The following is a 19,214-nucleotide window of genomic DNA, read 5'->3' as shown; positions in this document are numbered from 1 at the left end:
TTGTTTGAATGTTAGCAAGAAACAACATGCTAATATAGCCTATAAAACATGCAGCCAATCCTACCCTACTCTGCTTTTGATTGGCTAAACACGTTTGTTAGTTTGAAAGCGAGAGCTGTGAAAAGCTGTGTGATCATGTGAAAATGATGACCCTCGTCTATATGATGATCCTGAACTTTTCTTCCGAGGGAATTTTCCTCACAGCCACGACACACTGGAGATCCGGTACGGTGCTGGAATACTTTAAGCCCCACAAATACACACGCAGAGACAGAGCCACATACACACCTACAGACAGACACACACACACGTAGAGACAGCCACAGACACACATAGAGACAGAGCCACACACACACACACACATACATAGACACAGAGCCACAGAGACAGAGCCACAGACACACACACACACATAGAGACAGCCAGACACACACACACACACACACATACAGAGACAGAGCCACACACACAAAGACTGAGCCACAGACAAACACATACAGACACAGAGGCTAAGGTTAGCAGGTCAGGTAGAGAAAGGAACAGACCACTGAAGTCATTGACTGGAACGTCTAATTTATTTGTATACTGAAAGTTACAGATACAAATGTAGCAGTTACTGATAGAAATGTCTGTCTTGCATACTTTACTGGTAAAACAAGGAGTAACACAAAGAGTTAATATTCATTTATATTTATTTATTAATATTCATATTTATTTATGAATATTCATATTTATTTATTACTTAAACCTCCAGTTTACAGCTGCACGGCCGCCAATGGTCACTTTAATATTCAACAAAGCGTTTGTTTGTCCCCTCAACACAAGAGTCTCCGGGCTCTACAGTAAGTATGTACAACAGAACCACCATGTCTCCCATGACGACACGACCGGACACTACGGCCCAGGGGAGGAGAGAACCACTGGATGGAGAGGAGGAGAGAGAGGAGAGGAGAGGAGGAGAAGACACAGGAGAAGAGCAAGCAAGGAAAAGAGGAGAGGAGGTGGAGGTGAACAGAGGAGAGTGAGGGGGAGGAGTCATATAGGGGGTAGGAGAGGGGGAGGAGTCATAGAGGGGCTATATCTTGCTGCAGTCACTCTCTGGTCCTTTGAAGGGGGGGATGGGAGTTGAATGGACCTCAAATTGGACAGAAACAAAAAGAGATGAAAAAAAATGAAGGCAGGTAGGTGGGGTCAGGACCATGACAGCACAGATGGGGAGGAGTCAGAGAGAGCAGTTATCCTACAGACACACAAGGGTCATACAGAACGGCGTTTCAAATCAACCGCTTTAAAAACACAACGACGGACTTCTTCGGCTTAAAATCAAATAAAAAAAGGTACAGATGCCTGGCGGCTTATAAAAACATAATCATACAAATCTGTCCAATCAGAAGACAGGCGTGGCCTTGCTCCGCCCTCTCTCCGCCCCCTTCCTTCATGGATGGAGTTTCAGCCAATCACGGAAGGGGACCGCTCTGGCTGTAGGTTCCATGGCAACAACACTGGAATGGACATGTTGATTTGGAGTTGCCATGGTGAAGGCAGAACACTCCAGCGCTTCAGTGCACACATCTCGTCTCCATGACAACAGAGAGTGAGAAGAAAACAACAAACAGAAGAACAACAAGGTAAACCTTCCAAACGCTCAGCCAATGGGGGCCCAGCCCCTCACGGTCCGGCAGAGCCAATCAGCCAATCCCGTCACCAGCATTAGCCAAAGCTCCTCCTCCCCAGCCAACATTGGACCAATTACAAAATGTCTTTGATTGTTTAAAGCAGCAGAATTGGTTGGCTTCTTAAATAAATGCAGAAGCCAATCCACGATGACCTAGCGGCCACAGGGGGAGGGCTCTGTCCGTATGGCAGATTCTTACTGGTCAGTCCCACTGTCCGCCGTCCACTGGCAATTATGGAAGCTTCATGTAAAGTAAAAGTAACAGTGTACTAGTTCAATTCAAGTGTGAGTATTTAAGACTGCCTACACCAACCATACACAGGTATAGACAACTGGTGTGTGTGTGTGTGTGTATGTATGTAGGTGTGTGTATATACGTGTATAGGTGTGTGTATGTCTACAGGTGTGTGTATAAATGTGTACTGTGTGTGTGTAGGTATGTGTACAGGAGGTGTGTGTGTGTGTGTATATTTGTACTGTGTGTGTGTGTGTAGGTATGTGTACAGGGAGGGGTGTGTGTGTGTGTGTGTGTCATACATGTGCATGTGACCGGTGGGACACTCCGGTTGGTCCAGCGAGGAGCCCTGGACACATCGGCCCCGCCCCTCTCACAGACTGAATAAAGAGAGGCTGCTGACTGGATGAGCAGTGTGTCCATCAAACTCATCTGGTAGCGTCCTGCGCGTCGGCCGCAGCCCTGGACTCCTCCGAGCTGTTCTGCTCCACTTCCTGTTCCTGCTCCGACAGGAGCTCCCCCCCTGCTGTGCCCTCATTGGCCTGCATGCCAGAGGGGCCGGGCTGGGACGCGGGATCAGAGGAGAGCTGGCCAATCGTCTCAGAGGGGGTGGCGGTCTGCATGATCTTCTGCCGCACCTCCCGTATCTTCAGCTGCAGACACACCTTAGTGGGGAAGATGTCCGAGTAGCGGCCCTGGAATGCCGCAGTGGCCTGGGCTGTACGTACACACACACACACACACACACACACACACACACACACACACACACAGAAATAGAAAAAGAGAGAGCATTACTTCACACTGTAATAGACAAAAGGGCAAGAGGTCTTATTAAAGTAGATTAAAGGTGAAAGGTGAGAGGTTAGTAGGTTAAAGGTAAAAAGACAGTAGTTTAAAGGTAGTGCTGCCGCGATTAGTCGACGTAATCGACCATGAAAATTAGTCGACGGCAATTTTTTTAGTCAACGTGTCGTTTTACTATTGACCGCCTATTTATTTTTGGTCTCCCATCTCAAACGGCTCACTGTAATTCACCTCCAGAGCATTCACAGCTAGTCTGTACTGTTTATTAACTCTTGAGAAGTACAATGACTGTCTTTAGATGTTAAACAGGCTACTTAGACTTTGGCAGTAATGTTTTAAACCCCGCCATGCATGCAAGTGTAAACGCAAGCAACATAGCTGCGTGCATGCCTGCTTTCAGCGCGATTCATTATTAGGCAGAGCTAAGCTAAGCATAGTAGGCTAGTCCAGACTCTGACTAATATGGTATACTACTGTATAGCCTAATGGAAATGCAGATACTTATGCTTACATTGTTAATACATAATGTTTTTGAACAGTTTACTTAATGAGCTTCTAGCAAAAGTAGGCTGATATTGATGTGAAGATTAAGGTGAAAGCCCTTTTAAGTTATTTATATTGTTTACATTTGTAATTGTTTATGGCACATGGTGATATTTTATGTTTTAACACAAACATGTTAAAGGACAAGTTCGGTATTTTACACTTAAAGCCCTGTTTTCAGATAGTTTATGATTAAATAGAACCTCACAGCACATCCAATACAAGTCAATGGAGTTGGACAAAAACTACGATAAAACCTGTTGGAAAGAATCTTTTGCAGCGATTTTTGTGTGAGCATATCAGTGAACACCCCTGACCACTTGTTGAGTTTCACGTCTTTGTAAACGAAAGTTTAATGTGTTTTAGGAAGGATTGTTCCAGTGCACCTATGCAGCGTTGTGGAGGAGGGGGGGCGCTACCACAGAAACCGAAAATTCTCAGGACAGCAGCATGTGTCCAAATTTCAATCTTAAACGTTCTATTTAATCATAAACTATCTGAAAACAGGGCTTTAAGTGTAAAATACCAAACTTGTCCTTTAAATGTGTTTGGACACAACGAAATAACAAACACTTGATTATTTTTTTTAATTAGTCGTTTAGATTTATCGACTAATCGAAAAATTTGTCGAAAGATTAGTCGTAAGCGAGAGGTCAGTAGGTTAAAGGTGAAAGGCGAGGTCAGTAGGTTAAAGGTGAGAGGTTACCGGAGGGGAAGAATCCATGCTCCTGAAAGAGCTGCATGACCAGGGCCCGGCGCTGGTCCAGCGTCCGCCGCAGAGAGGAGTACGGCACCTTCTCAAACTCCAGCTCCGCCAGAAGGTCTTCGCCTTCCGCACCTACACACACACACACACACAGCAGAAGGGGGTAGAGAAGGAGAGGAGAAAGAGAGGAGAGGACAACAGGAAAGGAGAGAGGAGAGGAGAAGATAAGAGAAGAGAGAAGGGGAGAGTTTTCATTTCCTTGCAGCAATACTGTAATGTTTACGGCCATGCCAATAAATCTCATATTGTTGCAGCATGCCAATAAAAGTTGGCAGGAACACCTACCTGGCCCTCCCTGGCCCTACCTGGCCTCTGGAAGGTGAAGAGGACTCGCTCACACCTACCTGGCCTCTCGAAGGTGAAGATGTCTCCTTCACATTTGGCGGCGCTCTTAGGCGTGTTGGGTTCAGAGCTGCAGCTGGAACGCCGGCGACTCTTCCGCTTTGGAGAAACCGGATCCTCCGTGGACGAATCCAGATCTACACGCACACACAAACACACAATGGCGTAAATACAAAGAGAAACCAGGTCAGATTAATCTAGATCCGCCCCATACACACAGGACACTTTCACACCATTCCACAGTCTTAATTCACAGTCAATCCAGTTCACTCTCATAATCCAGGTTCACAGCCAGTCTAGTTCATCTAGGTCCAATAGCAAATCCATCTCATTGACGCCCAACATAGGTCACCAATACTATTGGTAACTCATCCTTGTCCACAGATTGCTTTCTTACTATTATTATGTATCTATTAATATCCACCAGGTTACCTATTTACTACATTCATTATAATTAATGTATTAAAGCCCATCACACTACTTTCCTGGCTATTAATTCTGTACATCGGGACACCTATGACATAATTCTGGTAAAAAAATGTAATCACCGTTCCATATCAATGGTTGTTAGTCGCTTTAGTTAAAAATACGTCAGCCAAATGTAATGTAATCAATGCTCTTTTGATGGTAACTATAACAACCATAGTACACACATATGAACTATAAAGCAGGCTTTGCAACAATGAAATCAACGGTAAAGAAGCTACCCACCCACCGTCTGTCAGAACCAAGGAAAGTTGTACAACAAACTGAACTAGTTGGCTTCTTTTTAAACTGAACATGATTATTGCCTATACATAGTGGCAACTGGGGGATAAGTGGGACAATGGCCTTCGACTTGGTGGAGGAATCTCCACGCATATTATGGAGTAGGGCTGTTGAAACGAATTTCTAAAGTCGAATATAAATCGAATATTTAAAAAAATCAATACTCGAATGTGGTGTTTTGGGGAGTTTTTTATGTGTTGGCTAACTTTAGCGAATATGTGAAAACAAAATACTTTTATCACATCTAATGCACAATCTAAATATGGCAGAAACGAGGCACCCACGGAGATCACCACTCCTGACCATTTCAGAGATGTGTCGAACGTTTTTGGATTTCCATCAGAAAACGGAAAAATAACAATTAGCCTAACAATGTCGTAATCTGCTGAATATGTAGCAGCGAGCAGCCTGAGTGCACATCTGATAACGCTACACCCTGACAAGCTAGGTAGGTAAACAGTCCGAGGACGAGGAACTGCGCAGCTAAAGCAGGCAAGAATTAGGTTTTCACCTCCCTCCTCTAGGCTATGTCCGGTTTTGTCAGGTTATGTATGTTTTGTCACTTCTCTGATAGGCATAATGGTTCATGGAATCGTGGGCTGATAGAAAAAAAGAAAGCAAACTTTTCCCCAATCCTTTATCATCAAATATAAAGGCATTCAATAAAGTGGTAGTGGTATGGGCGTTGATTCAGTGTGCGTGCGCGCCTGCCAAAAAGAAATTGAAACCACTCAAGTTGCACAGATATCGTTGGTAGACTGAGCTTTTGTTTAATATAACAAGTCAACCATGCGTTTATAGTAGCATTGGCAATGCATAAGCCCGTTTGTATAGAGATGCATCGTAAATCTTCAACCTTTTTCAGCCCAAGGATCCCTTGGCTGAGAGAGACACTGAGCATGGACACCCGCCCAAAAAAAACATTAGGCCTGATATTTGGAACTAAGTGTCAGACACACACACCTCTACACATGTTAACATGTACATTATCAGTAACATGGGTAATTTATAGGACTTGTTTCAATTTATTCTGTTTATTATTGACAGTTTTTCTACCTTAAGGTGATTAATCATGGGACAACAATATGGGCTGTTGCTGAGCGACACTCCCATTGAGATTGGGCAACATAATTTCTATCTGAATGATTTGGATACTTATGGCCAACGAGACCATCCAATCAGAGTGCTAGCAATGAATCACATGACCAAACATCTGTGAGCTTCTGAAATGTTCAATAAAGACCAGGGTCACGATAGTAAAGCGAGGGGAAAAGAGAAGCTTCGTATATCTTTTTACTCTGCTAAGTGTTTATGTTGAAACCCAAAATGGATATTTTACTTCATCAAATGCTTAAAACACCAACTAATATCTATTTTTACTTGCTAAAGTTGTTAAGAAGACATAATTTTTTCTAGTAAACTGTTAGCTGCCATTACTCCATTGAGATTGAATGGGATTTAGCTAAACAGCGGTGGTTTCTAGTTGTCTGCTGCCATTAGTTGCACTGTGTCAAAAGTTGCGGTGTATTATCAGCTATAACAATCACAGCTTGAGCATGGATGTAATATCAAAGTCCTTTTAGGCAAGTCCCTCCACTTCGCGGCAATATTGCAACACTTTTTGGGCACTCATCGGGCACCCTATTCGGCAGAAATGCGCATGCGCAAGGCTTCACGACACCACCTTGCTCCAGCGGCGAGTTCACAACACATGATTGGCACGATGTCTTCACAACACACCATAATTGGCTCAATGTATTCACATCATACCACATGATTGGCTCAATGTATTCACATGTCGACGTTTTGCCGAGGAAGGGGTGGGATATGTGTAGACAACGACCATATTGGCGTTACAAACTAACCCTATGCATTTCTATGGAGGATTTGTTGAGTGCTGTGTCTCCTCATTAGAAAGTCTCTGGTAATATCTCATAGACCTAGTGAGAGGTCGTCTGACACTGGAGAGTGGCACAGATTCTGGGGGCAGATGGACGTCACTTCTTTTGGTTTTGATGCTAACTAAATGGTGCATGTTCCCACGGTGATCACATGATTGCATATAGACTCATATGTAGCCTGTATGATATTTTATAAACGAATACAAATAATCTTTTCTACATTCTGTTTATGTTTATGTAGCCTATAGGATGTTTTTAATTCTTCTGGAGGAACAAAAATGCTTCAGATGAAATAATTTGGCGGACCCCCTGCAGTACCTCCGCGGACCCCCGGTTGAATATCACTGTCGTAAATATTAATAATAGGCAAAATTTGAGCATTAAATATTCAAATATAATTTGATTATTAAATATAATAATGAATGAAATTGGAATTGGGTTATGGAAGAAGATTGACAGCACTATTATGGAGTTCTTTGCCCTGACTCATCCATTAATTCTGTATATCAGGAAACCTTGAAGACCATTAATCCCTTACTTATTAATCATTACTGATTCATTATTGATGCCCATCACAAGTCATGTTATAACTAGTTGTTATTATTGATATGGTAATTATCATTACTGATTAGAATACATTGTGACTAGTTGTTATATTATTGATATGGTAATTATCATTACTGATTAGATTACATTGTGACTAGTTGTTATTATTTACAGTCATTTTCATTACTGATTTCTTATTGGCCATCATAGGTCAGGGTATGACGTCACTGGCCCCTCACCGGTGGAGTTCTTGCGCTTGCGGCGGTAGCTGCCCAGGATGGCACGGGGGGAGGTGGCCAGGCTCTGCAGAGTCGGCGAAGGTAGAACCTCGTCTGGACGGAACTCCGGCAGCTCAGCAAATCGCTCCTCAAAGTACACCTCCGACAGAACCCTGCAGTGACCAATCACAGCTCAGCAACTAACAAACAATTCCACAATCTCTGCGTCTGAGCACCTGTTTGTGCGCCTCTGCATAACGTGTGTGTGTGTCTATGTGAGCCTCACTTGTCGACAGAGTCAAAGGTGCGCTTGAGGGGTGGGGGTCGTGCTTTGACCTTCTTGGCTGGGAGGGCATCTTTCTCCCCCTGAGCGGGGGGTGGCAAAGGAGACAAGGGGTGTGAGTCTTTCCACTCAGCCTGCAGGACACACACACGCATAAAGAGAGTGTGTAAGTCAGTGTGTGTGAATGTCTGTAATAGCTCTAATTCTACTCAAATCCAGACATTGTACATTTATTCATTTAGCAAACTTCCATTTGTCAAACACATTACAAGGGCCACACACACACACACACACTACAAGGGCCATTGTCCCAGGAGCAACTCCGGGTTAAGTGTCTTGCTCAAGGGTGGAAGCTGGGAATTAAACCCACAACTTTTTTCTGGCTGCTACATGCTAGCCCAGCTGCTTAACCACTACACTACCACCGCCCTACACACACACAGCCAGACACACACAAACACACACACACACAGACAGACACATACTCTCTCAGTATCCTTACCTCTTTGGTGGAGGCCTCTTTGCGGCCTGAGGTGTCCGGGGCGTCGCCTGCGCTGTGTGCCTGTGAGGACCCCTCCTCCACTGGTCTGGTCGGAGAGCTGCCCAACTCAGCAGGGTGGTCCATCTCGAATGAGAACCGGGACGCGCTCTCTCGCTCCCTCTCCTCTCTCTCCTTCTCTCTCTCCCTCTCCTTTTCCTTCTCCCTCTCCCTCTCTCTCTCCTTCTCCCTCTCTCTCTCCTTCTCCCTCTCCTTCTCTCTCTCCTTCCCCCGGCTGCCAGCCTCATAACTTCCCACCGGGATGGACGCCACTGTGGCCTTCACCTTCTGAGGGGTCCTCACAGGGTGAGACACCAGCTTCGGGGTGCCCGATGCACTGCCTGAGAGAAACAAACAGCACAATGATCACACACACATTCCCTCACTCACACAGTCACACACAGGAAACAGGAAATAGTCATACAAACACACTTCCTCACTCACTCACACACTCCCAAGTGGTGCTACCCACACTCTCTCTCACACACAGAGAACACCTACATAAACACACCCACTCTCCTCACACACACACATAGGCTGTCAGTCAATCTAGTGTCAGTCAATCACACTCCAATGTGGTGCTACCCACACACTCTCTCTCACACACACACGCGCACACACACGCGCACACGCACACACGCACACACCTCAGCGCTCCTCTCACCTGTGTGTGGGGGTGCTGGGGGACTGGGGGGCCGCTGTGGCGCTACAGAGTGGGGCGCCTGCGAGCTGGCTGGAGCCTTACTGGAGGCCAAGGGCTGGGGGAGGGAGGACCTGTCGGCCTGGGGGGAGCAGGAGTCGGCCTGCCTGTCGGCCTGCTGGGGGTGGGACTCTGACGCTCTGTCCAGGCTGAGCTGTGCGTGTCGCTCAGTCTGTGGCAGCGTATGTGTGTGTGTGTGAGTGTGTGTGAGGGAGGGGGGTGGTGTGTGTTTGGGCAGGATGTGGGGGGACATGCTGGAGGGACCGGACACCGTGTACACCACGCTAGGGGGGGCCACCGTGGCCACGGAAACCACCCCCGTTGCTAGGGTGACGCTGGTGGGAGGGTAGATGGCGGTGACAATCTGCCCCCCAGCTCCCGAGGGAGGGCCATGAACAGAGGGGCAATTGGAGGACGGGGCAGGAGCCAGCAAAGAAGGCTGACCTGGAGAGAGGGATGGAGGGAAGGATAGAAGAGAGAGAGGGTTAGAGGGAAGAAGGGATAGAGATGGAGAGGGGGAGCACAGGTATGCTGTTAGAGCCTATGAATTACCTCCACAGATTACACACAACTGAACAGCTTTAAACAATAAAGGATAATTCCGGTATTTAGCACTTTGAGTCCCTTTTCTGGTTTGTTTTGGATGAACTAGAGCGGTGGACACCGAAATTTTGAGGATGGGTCCTGTCTCAACTTTCTGACTCATTTTGAATCGCCTTTGACTGTTTCAGAGTGGCTGGCTATGGGCATGCATAAACATGTCCTTAAAACAACCCTTAACGTTTGTTTTCAAAACTGTGCAACTCACCAAAAAGAATTGATAGCTGCAGCCCTACATTAGAGGTGCCATATGAGATTACAGAGGCTACACAGGCTAGGCCATACAAGATTACAGAGGCTACACAGGCTAGGTCTGCAACAGCAGCAAATAGGGACTAAATCAATGAATACCGCAGTCTACAGAAAACTAGAAATGATGGTCTCCCCAATGTGTATGTGTGTGACCAGAGATTGTTGTCTGGTGTGTGTGTGTGACCAAAGATTGTTGTCTGGTGTGTGTGCGCATGTGGGACAGACGTGGGACAAATGACTGGTGTCTGGTGTGTGTGATTGGTTTCTGGTGTGTGTGTGTGACAGACCTGGTGTTTGACCAGGTGGGCCGATAGCAGTGAAGCCCAGCGTTGCCAGGGGCGATGTCACATATGCAGATCCAGAAGGGGGTGGGGTTGACTGGGTGGAGCCTGTTGTCGTGGATACCAGAGGCAAAGGAGACGGGATGCCTGGTGTGGACTGAACATAAGTAATCCTAAAAGAAAGAGAGAGAGAGAGGAAAGAGAGAGGGGGGTGAGAGCAAAAGGGAGAGGAAAGAGAGAGGGGGGGGAGAGAGGGAGAGAGAGGAAAGAAAGAGAGGGGGGGTGAGAGAGCGAAAGGGAGAGGAAAGAGAGAGGGGGGGGGAAAGAGAGAGGGAGAGGAAAGGGGGAGAGAGAAAGGAAAGAAAGAGGGAGAGAGAGAGAAAGAGAGAGAGAGAGAGAGAGAGAGAGAGGAAAGAAAGAGGGAGAGAGAGAGAGAGAGAGAGAGAGAGAGAGAGAGAGAGAGAGAGAGAGAGAGAGAGAGAGAGAGAGAGAGAGAGAGAGAGAGAGAGAGAGAGGAAAGGGGGGGTGTATATGAGGCACTGGAATCAATAGACTGTAAGTCCTGAGTAAACACACACATACACTATGGTTCATACACACACCTCTGTGTGTGTGTGCGTGCGTGTTTGTTACCTTGTTGGAGGGGGCGGCAGTAGCACTGCCTGAGAGGGGGTGGACCCTGGGGTGACCACTGCGGCAGTTGCCATGGAAATGGGGAACGGGCTCCCAGAATGCATTGCTCCTCCTGTGGAAAGCTGCGATTGGACGACAGGCATGGGAGCGATCTGGATGATCTAAAAACAGAGCAGAGCACCTAAGCCAACTTCAGACAGACACACACACAAACCGAAAGCTTTGCACCGAGAACTCCATCTACACATAAAAACTCATACCTGTAGTTCTGAGAGCTCTACCCACGCACACATACTCTCTCTCTCTCTCTCTCTCTCTCACACCCACTCACACACACACACACACACACACACACACACACACACGCACCCCTCTTGACTCATCTCCTAGTGGGGCTCGATGCTTACTTTTCTGTCAAGTAGCACTTACAGCAAGTAACTAGCATGATTTTCCCCTTTGAGGACACAAACATTAACATTCAGAGACATGTCGTTCTGCCATAATGTATTGTTACCGAGAAACAAAAAAAAAATGTTGGATTGAAATGGCAGCTGGAAATTAGCTTGTAGCTAAATCTGGTGCAGAGTCTTTTCCCACTATGTGACTAACATTTTGTACACGGTCCCTGAAGGAAGTAGGAAGGAAGTGGGCAGCATCCCTGCTAATCATGACATGGGGGGCATCCCTGCTAATAATGGGCAGCATCCCTGCTAATCATGACATGGGGGGCATCCCTGCTAATCATGACATGGGGGGCATCCCTGCTAGTCATGGGCAGCATCCCTGCTAATAATGGGCAGCATCCCTGCTAATCATGACATGGGGGGCATCCCTGCTAGTCATGGGCAGCATCCCTGCTAATCTTGCAGAACAAAACGGACAGTGAAGCCTGACATGGGGAGCATCCCTGCTAATCTTGACATGGGGAGCATCCCTGCTAATCTTGACATGGGGAACATCCCTGCTAATCTTGATATGGGGAACATCCCTGCTAATTTTTTAAAAAAAAAATGTTTTGGGGGCTTTTTGCCTTTATTTGGACAGGACAGTGGAGAGTGAGACAGGAAGCAAGTGGGGGAGAGAGATGGGGTGGGATCGGGAAATGACCGCAGGTCGGACTCGAACCTAGGTCCCCGTGGGCACTCGGACCCGTATATGGTACGGGCGCTGTAGCCTGCTGCGCCACAGCGCCCCCCATCCCTGCTAATCTTGACATGGGGAGCATCCCTGCTAATCTTGACATGGGGAACATCCCTGCTAATCATGGGGGGCATCCCTGCTAATCTTGATATGGGGAGCATCCCTGCTAATCTTGACATGGGGAGGATCCTTGCTAATCATGGGGGGCATCCCTGCTAATCTTGACATGGGGAGCATCCCTGCTAATCTTGATATGGGGAGCATCCCTGCTAATCTTGATATGGGGAGCATCCTCATGCTCTCAGATCTCATCTCCACCCAGTATCCCTCAGCCAGCAGGGTTCAACTGCCTTTTCTTTAGGCTACTCATCACACTACCTGTTCTCTTCTTCTTTCAGCTCATTTTAATCTATCCATCATTTACTCATTTTAGCAGTTAGTGTACCACTGCCTTGAAAGGATTGGAAAATTTAAAATTTGGAAAATTAAACATTTCCTGCACGCGTCATGCATTTAACTCAACATTCAGCACTGAATTAATGGAGGTGTAGTTTTGTTATTTTGTACAGGCACCAGTGGAGGTGTAGCTTTCTTATGTTGTACAGGCACCAGTGGAGGTGTAGTTTTCTTAGGCTGTATAGGCACCGGTGCTGTTCGATGCAGAAGATTATTTCATATGCTGTTAAAAGTTAGTCAAACCTGTGCAACTTGTTTCCCACAGACATTTTGACTTGCAAAATACAAGTAAAATTGTCACACTGTCAAGCCCTCTGGGCATGTCCTACTTACCTTACTTCCTGTTTGACCTCCGTTCTGGACAGGAAGAGGAGGAGCCACTACAGGAAATGAGGGTTGAGAAGAGGCCTGTGCTGTCCTCACTGTCGCCATGGGAACAATCATCTTGCCCTGCAAGACTTGTGATTGTGTTTGCACTGTGAACAGATAGAAATGCTCAGAAAATATGTGTCTGAATGTGTGTGTGTCTACATCCGTATGTCTGTCTGTATGAGTATGTGTGCCTATATGGGTATGTGTCTGTGTGTGTGTGTGTGTGTGTGTGAGTCTATATGTGTAAATGTACGTTTGTGCAATGCCTACACTAAGTACTGTATATACTCCCTTGGATTTTTTCCCCTTTTATTGATTTTATAAATGGAATCAAAGCAATTTAATGTCAAAGTGAAAATCGATTTCTACAAAGTAACGTTAATTAATTAAAATAGTCTGTTAGGCTTGCACATCTGGATATTACAAATTTACTCACATTTTCTTTGCAAAACTGCAAAGTTATGTCAGGTTACACAGGGATTGGGTGTGAACAACCTTTTTCAAGTCCAGCAACACATCTTCTACTGGAGTGAGGTCTTGGGCACAACACATTTCTACTGGAGTGGGGTCTTGGGCACAACACAAACTGTTGCATTCGAGTTGACTGCTAAATTCTTATCGTCTTAATCCCGATATAAATGGAAAAATCCTTTCCCAGACTCAAAAGGGCCTCTCCCACGGAAAAAAAAGTATCAATTTGAAACTTTCAAACACACGTGGGAAACTGGAATATTTCCAGCTGAAGCAGCAAGAGGCAGAGAGAGGGAGAAAGAGCATAATAATATTAAAGGCTACATAACAATAATAATAATAATAATAATAATAATAATAATAATAATAATAATGTAGATATTATAATAATATTAAAGGCTACATAATAATAATCATAATAATAATAATAATAATAATAATAATAAAGGTGCTCTAAGTGATGCTGGGTAAGGTCACTTCTGTTGACTTTCAAACAAAACAGAGAGCTAGCTCGCTACTTCCTCCCCCCTCCCTCCCGCGCTGCTCCCATGCAATTGAAACTCTCCTAAACGCGCATCTCGTCTGTGATTTTGGAGCCTGGGCTGTCCACAGAGATTGCGTTTTTTTACAGTGTATTCAGGACACAGACAGCTAGCTGTTGGTTAGGTGATGTTTGCAGTAAGTGACATAAAATGTTTTAGCCTAAAACCTAAAAAAATGTGTGGCATCGCTTAGAGCACCTTTAAAGGCTACATAGCCCAATATGCCCGTCTCCCCCGGTCAGACACCTTAACTAACATTATTTCCTGCTGGAAACACTGACTGCAGCTTACGCAACGAAACAAAACGTGAGAAAATCGCATCATAAACGTAAAAATCGTGAATCGTATCAAATCGTGAGTTGAGCATATTGTTACATCCCTATTCCTTACATTCCTTAATGATGGATTTCACTCCAGGGGGTGTTCAATAAGCATGTTTCCATCCAACTCCAGGGGGCGCTCAATAAGCATGTTTCCGTCCAACTCCAGCGGGCGCTCAATAAGCAAGTTTCCGTCCAACTCCAGCGGGTGTTCAATAAGCATGTTTCCGTCCAACTCCAGTGGGTGTTCAATAAGCATGTTTCCGTCCAACTCCAGGGGGTGTTCAATAAGCATGTTTCCATCCAACTCCAGGGGGCGTTCATTAAGCATGTTTCCATCCAACTCCAGGGGGTGTTTAATAACTTGAAATTGTTTTGTATCCATCACCTCACTAATGCATTTCAACATTTTCTGAGTTGCTTAGAGTGTTCTTTTGTCTTCATGGTGGAACCAGGAATACAGATTGACCAGTGACTGGACCTTCCACACATGGTGTCTTTATACTACTGTACTATACACTCACGGCCCTCAGGGGATCTCCATTTCACTAAATATGAGACTAAATATGCACCAATTGGCTGGACCACTGTTGAGTTAGGTCAGTCACTTTAAGGGGGGGGTAAATATTTATGCAATCACACTTATTCTACATTAAATATTTTTACATAATTAGCATTACTTTGTAGAAATCTGCTTTCACTTTTAATTCAAAGAGAGTTTTTGTATGTTCATGCCTCTGTGTGTGTGTGTGTGTGTGTGTGTGTGTGTGTCTCACCTCCTGTCCCAGGGCTGACCATTCCCACTGCAGGACTAGAGGCATATCCCGTCAATGGTGCCACCGCTGCCTGTTTTCCATTGGCCAGTGAAACGTGTGTGGGCGGGGCTGAGGGCAGGGTGAAGACGCTGGTTGGCTGGACGGGCAGCTGAGGGGAGGGGCTCTTGGGGTTGGAGGTGGGTAGAGTGGGGAGGATGTACTGCACCTGCGTGAGAGCAGGGGGCGCTAGAGAGGCCTGCGCCAGCGTCTGCGTGAAGGCAGGGGGCGCCAGAGAAGCCTGCACCAGCGCTTTTCCTGCAGCAGAGGGAACCAGAGAGGCCGGCAGAAGGGACAGAGGGGCGGGGCCGTTATTCTGGGAGTGGGCGGAGCCCTGAAGGGAGGAGTTTATGAGCTGCACAGCAGGCTGAGATGAAAAGGGCCCTCCCACCACCAGATTGGTCACCAGTCCTCCAGGGACCGCCCCCGCAGCCATGGGATTGGTCGATGAGGAGGAGGAGTACCCAGCTCCTCCCCCCCCAGATGCTGGTCCAATAAGGAACTGTGTGGTAGGAGGGGCTTTGGGGGTGCTGACTACTGGACGCACAACGCTCGTCACCACGGTTGATGCCCCCCGTGACGGCAGACAGACCCCCAAACTCACAGGCCCAGCCCCAGGGAATAGCATGGCCCCACCCCCTTCCTCTCCTCCGTCGGTGCATCCCTCCTTCCGCTCTCTCTCTCCTCCCTCTGCTCCTCTCTTCCTCTTCCGCTCTGCGCTCACTGCCTCTCCGTCGCCATAGCGCCGCGAAGGGTAGGCAGAGAGAGAAATGCTTCGCCCATGATGGGTGGAGGAGGAGGAGCAGATCACACCAGCAAACACCCTCTGCAGCAGAGAAGAGAGACATCAGAGTGTGTGTGTGTGTGTGTGTGTGTATATGCAGTGTTTCCCACAGAATTGGATTCAATTTGTGGTGGCAGCTGACTTGGACAACCGGGTGGGGGGGTGGGTTGTATTAAGATCGTCTTGGTAGTGTATAGGTCTAATTGAGTGCCTGTCACTTTAAGACGTTTGAGGTACCCGTTGCAATTGTAACACAGTTGAAAGGCTGCTGATGTGTGGATGCCATTGATAACGTTTTCTACATAGTTAAAATAAAGGTTCGTACTTCTCCTTGTGACAAGCACTTTTGAATTTTGGAAAACACTTTTCCATTTACATCGGGATTTTGCAAACATTCAGTGTCAGATTCAATAAAATGAGCCCTTCAACGAAATTGACAAGCAGCAGTGTAAGTAGGCTAAGCATGCTAAATTCGACATCCAAACAGTATTCTAACGTTAGCTTTGAGATACTGCTTGATTTCATAACTTAACTTAGATTTCATAACTTAACTTAACGATGCTAAGCGGATTTAATAACAATTTAGCCAGACGTCTTCTATGCAATGCTTCTATGTGGCAACAACAATCCTTCAACAATCGTGAATATTTTGTTAAATGCACATGCAGAGGAGTGGCAGTAGGCTACGAGAGAGAGCGGGGCGGGGCAAGGAAAGGCTGCGTGTGTAAAAAGAGCAGCTCAATGGCAATGCAAAGATTTGACCTTATATTTAATTTAAATTAAATTAAACATAGAATATTGATCTGTGGCGGCCGATTTTTATTTTGTGGCGCCCCGCCACAGATTAGTCAATGTATGGGAAACACTGGTATGTGTGTGTGTCCAGCAAACACCCTCTGCAGCAGAGAAGAGAGACGTCAGAGTGTGTCTGTGTGTCTAGCAAACACCCTCTGCAGCAGAGGAGAGAGGAGACGTGAGAGTGTGTGTGTGTCTATGTGTGTCTGTGTTCAGCAAACACCCTCTGAAGAAGAGGAGAGGAGACGCTGGTGACACCAGCATATCTCTCAAATTTTGAAACCTCTTATAGGCAAAAAGTGGATGGTTTTAAAAAGACTGGCCGATCTGTGTATCACTAGATAAAACATGGCAATGTTTTTTCACTATTGACCTAATCTCACCCAAAAAGGGAGAAGATGTTGTAGATTATCTGAAGTGGCTTCTTATTTCTTAAAAAGTGATTCTCATTCTGTGGCACGTACCTTGGTAGGCTGGTGATATGCTGGTGAGAGCCGACTCTTTTACTCCGCCAACTAATTGGCTTACAGCCCTTGCTCTGGGTAACTACAGCCCTTGCTCTGGGTAACTTGCTCTGGGTAACTACAGCCCTTGCTCCGGGTAACTACAGCCCTTGCTGCCCTTGCTCCGGGTAACTACAGCCCTTGCTCAGGGTAACTACAGCCTACAAGTTGCGTGAATTGCAGTGCGATGATTAAAGGCAATTCTTTTTTACATCCACGGACTGGCAAGGCATTCTCTGTGAGAGGGAGAATCAGTAACTAACCCTTACCTTACGAGACGTGAATGATGCGGAATGATGACGTTTTCACCATGGTTTTCACTGGGAAAAAGGTTTTTTCGATGCCCATGAACGCTAGGTGAGTCAGAGGTCGGAAACTGAGGCTAGGTTTTGCTAACAGAGTTGCCCAGTTAGGGGCTCGCCATCACTTTTTTCGTCTTGTTGTAGTTTGTTTGTAGTCCATGTGGCCTTTCATGTCCAACAGTTTTAATTAGTGCTGTCAAACGATTACAATTTTTAATCACGATTAATCGCTGAATTCCTATAGTTAATCATGATTAATCACATATTTTATCATATGATTAAAATTCTATTATTTTGCATTTCTGAACTTTCCAGGAGCCCATATTAACAATAAAGCAATTATTGTTTATCTTGATTGGGATTCAAATTAAAGCAAAGCAAGTTACTTTATTAACTGAACTTTAAGACATAGGTCTATTTGATTATTTCAAATCAAATTTCAAAAGATGTGCAGCAGACCTGAGGCAACACTATATTCTTCGGAAATATAGCTGATATAAACTGAAATAAATGCATGCACAAAATGTAGGCCTACACACATTATAAAGGGCATAACAAACAGAAAATATTATATTCTTACTATATTCATTACCTTTGAGTTCAGTTGAAAATAAGAAACTTTTCAACATGAGTGCATTGCCATTTTTTAGGCCTACAGTCTATGGTGCACTGTCACTTGCCACACACATCAACACCGAAGTTTTAACAGGCAAACACTGGATGAACAATGGATTTTATGGAGCAGCGACCAAATATAACTCAATCATGATTACACGGCTGCAAAGTGCGATGCTGGTGTGCGGAGTTGTATTGAAAAGAATGGAATCTAATGTAAATGAATGTCGAAAGCAGAGTGCATCACAAATAGTAGCAGCCAAATGTTGATAACAGAACAAGTGACGGTGAAAAAATCTTTGGCGGCACACAACTAATGCGTCAGCCTAGGCTACTACTCTTTGGCCGGCTCGTTAGCCCAACCAAGTGTGTGCAGCATGCCTTTACGTAGCCTACTAACTGATCTGCATCTGCATCACGCCCCATTTTAACCCATGTTAACATTATATTATTGAAAGACAGCTAGTAATCACACGTTGACGTTACATGTAGTTATTAATTCACAGGACATTCAATCATTTTACTAACACGGAAGTTATGAAGAATTGTGTTTATGTAACTTACTCATGTCGAAACGATGTACATTACCAACCTTATTCGTTTGCAATACCCCATGTATTATACTAATTTAGCATGTACATTTACCATAATATCCCATGCAAAACGGTTAGCTTGCTAGCTAACTGTGGAACTTTAGTAGTATAGCCAATTATCAGTATATCAATTTAGCAGTATAGCCAATTATCTCACCTAGTTGTAGAAAATAGGCTACGTTCATATTACAAGTGATAGAATGAATGTGTGACTTATGTTTAGTTGATGTTATGACATTAAGTTAAGCTTGCTGAACTTAATTAGTCAGCCACGGGCAGTTTGACTGTGCCTATCGATACATTCGTGACACTCCTGTTAGTAAACTGGAGAGAGCAAAACATAGGAACATGGTCACATTAATCCCATAAACACAGAGATAACTCTTACACCAACCTTATTTTGTGCCTTTTATTCATGTTT

At 45.4% G+C, this 19,214-nt stretch overlaps 1 protein-coding gene across 2 annotated transcripts in view; it reads right to left on the bottom strand.

The window, feature by feature from the left end:
- Nucleotides 1–552: 552 nt before the first annotated feature.
- The window catches only part of cicb (capicua transcriptional repressor b), a 62,379-nt gene continuing 43,717 nt past the window's right edge, over nucleotides 553–19,214 (bottom strand). For both annotated transcript variants that reach the window (XM_042107279.1, XM_042107280.1), the window contains exons 10-20: nucleotides 15,166–16,027; nucleotides 13,018–13,160; nucleotides 11,089–11,249; nucleotides 10,462–10,628; nucleotides 9,287–9,766; nucleotides 8,587–8,963; nucleotides 8,088–8,218; nucleotides 7,823–7,974; nucleotides 4,371–4,505; nucleotides 3,967–4,098; nucleotides 553–2,628 (exon numbers count right to left, since the gene is read on the bottom strand). In XM_042107279.1, the coding sequence (XP_041963213.1) occupies nucleotides 2,339–2,628; nucleotides 3,967–4,098; nucleotides 4,371–4,505; nucleotides 7,823–7,974; nucleotides 8,088–8,218; nucleotides 8,587–8,963; nucleotides 9,287–9,766; nucleotides 10,462–10,628; nucleotides 11,089–11,249; nucleotides 13,018–13,160; nucleotides 15,166–16,027 (3,030 nt within the window). In that variant the 3' untranslated portion in view covers nucleotides 553–2,338. The remainder of the gene's footprint in view (nucleotides 2,629–3,966; nucleotides 4,099–4,370; nucleotides 4,506–7,822; nucleotides 7,975–8,087; nucleotides 8,219–8,586; nucleotides 8,964–9,286; nucleotides 9,767–10,461; nucleotides 10,629–11,088; nucleotides 11,250–13,017; nucleotides 13,161–15,165; nucleotides 16,028–19,214) is intronic.

This window comes from Alosa sapidissima, chromosome 10 (genome assembly GCF_018492685.1).
Source record: "Alosa sapidissima isolate fAloSap1 chromosome 10, fAloSap1.pri, whole genome shotgun sequence".
NCBI classification, from domain to species: domain Eukaryota; kingdom Metazoa; phylum Chordata; class Actinopteri; order Clupeiformes; family Clupeidae; genus Alosa; species Alosa sapidissima.
Note: the sequence above shows the minus strand (reverse complement) of the source record. Positions and strands in the feature narration are given on the sequence as shown.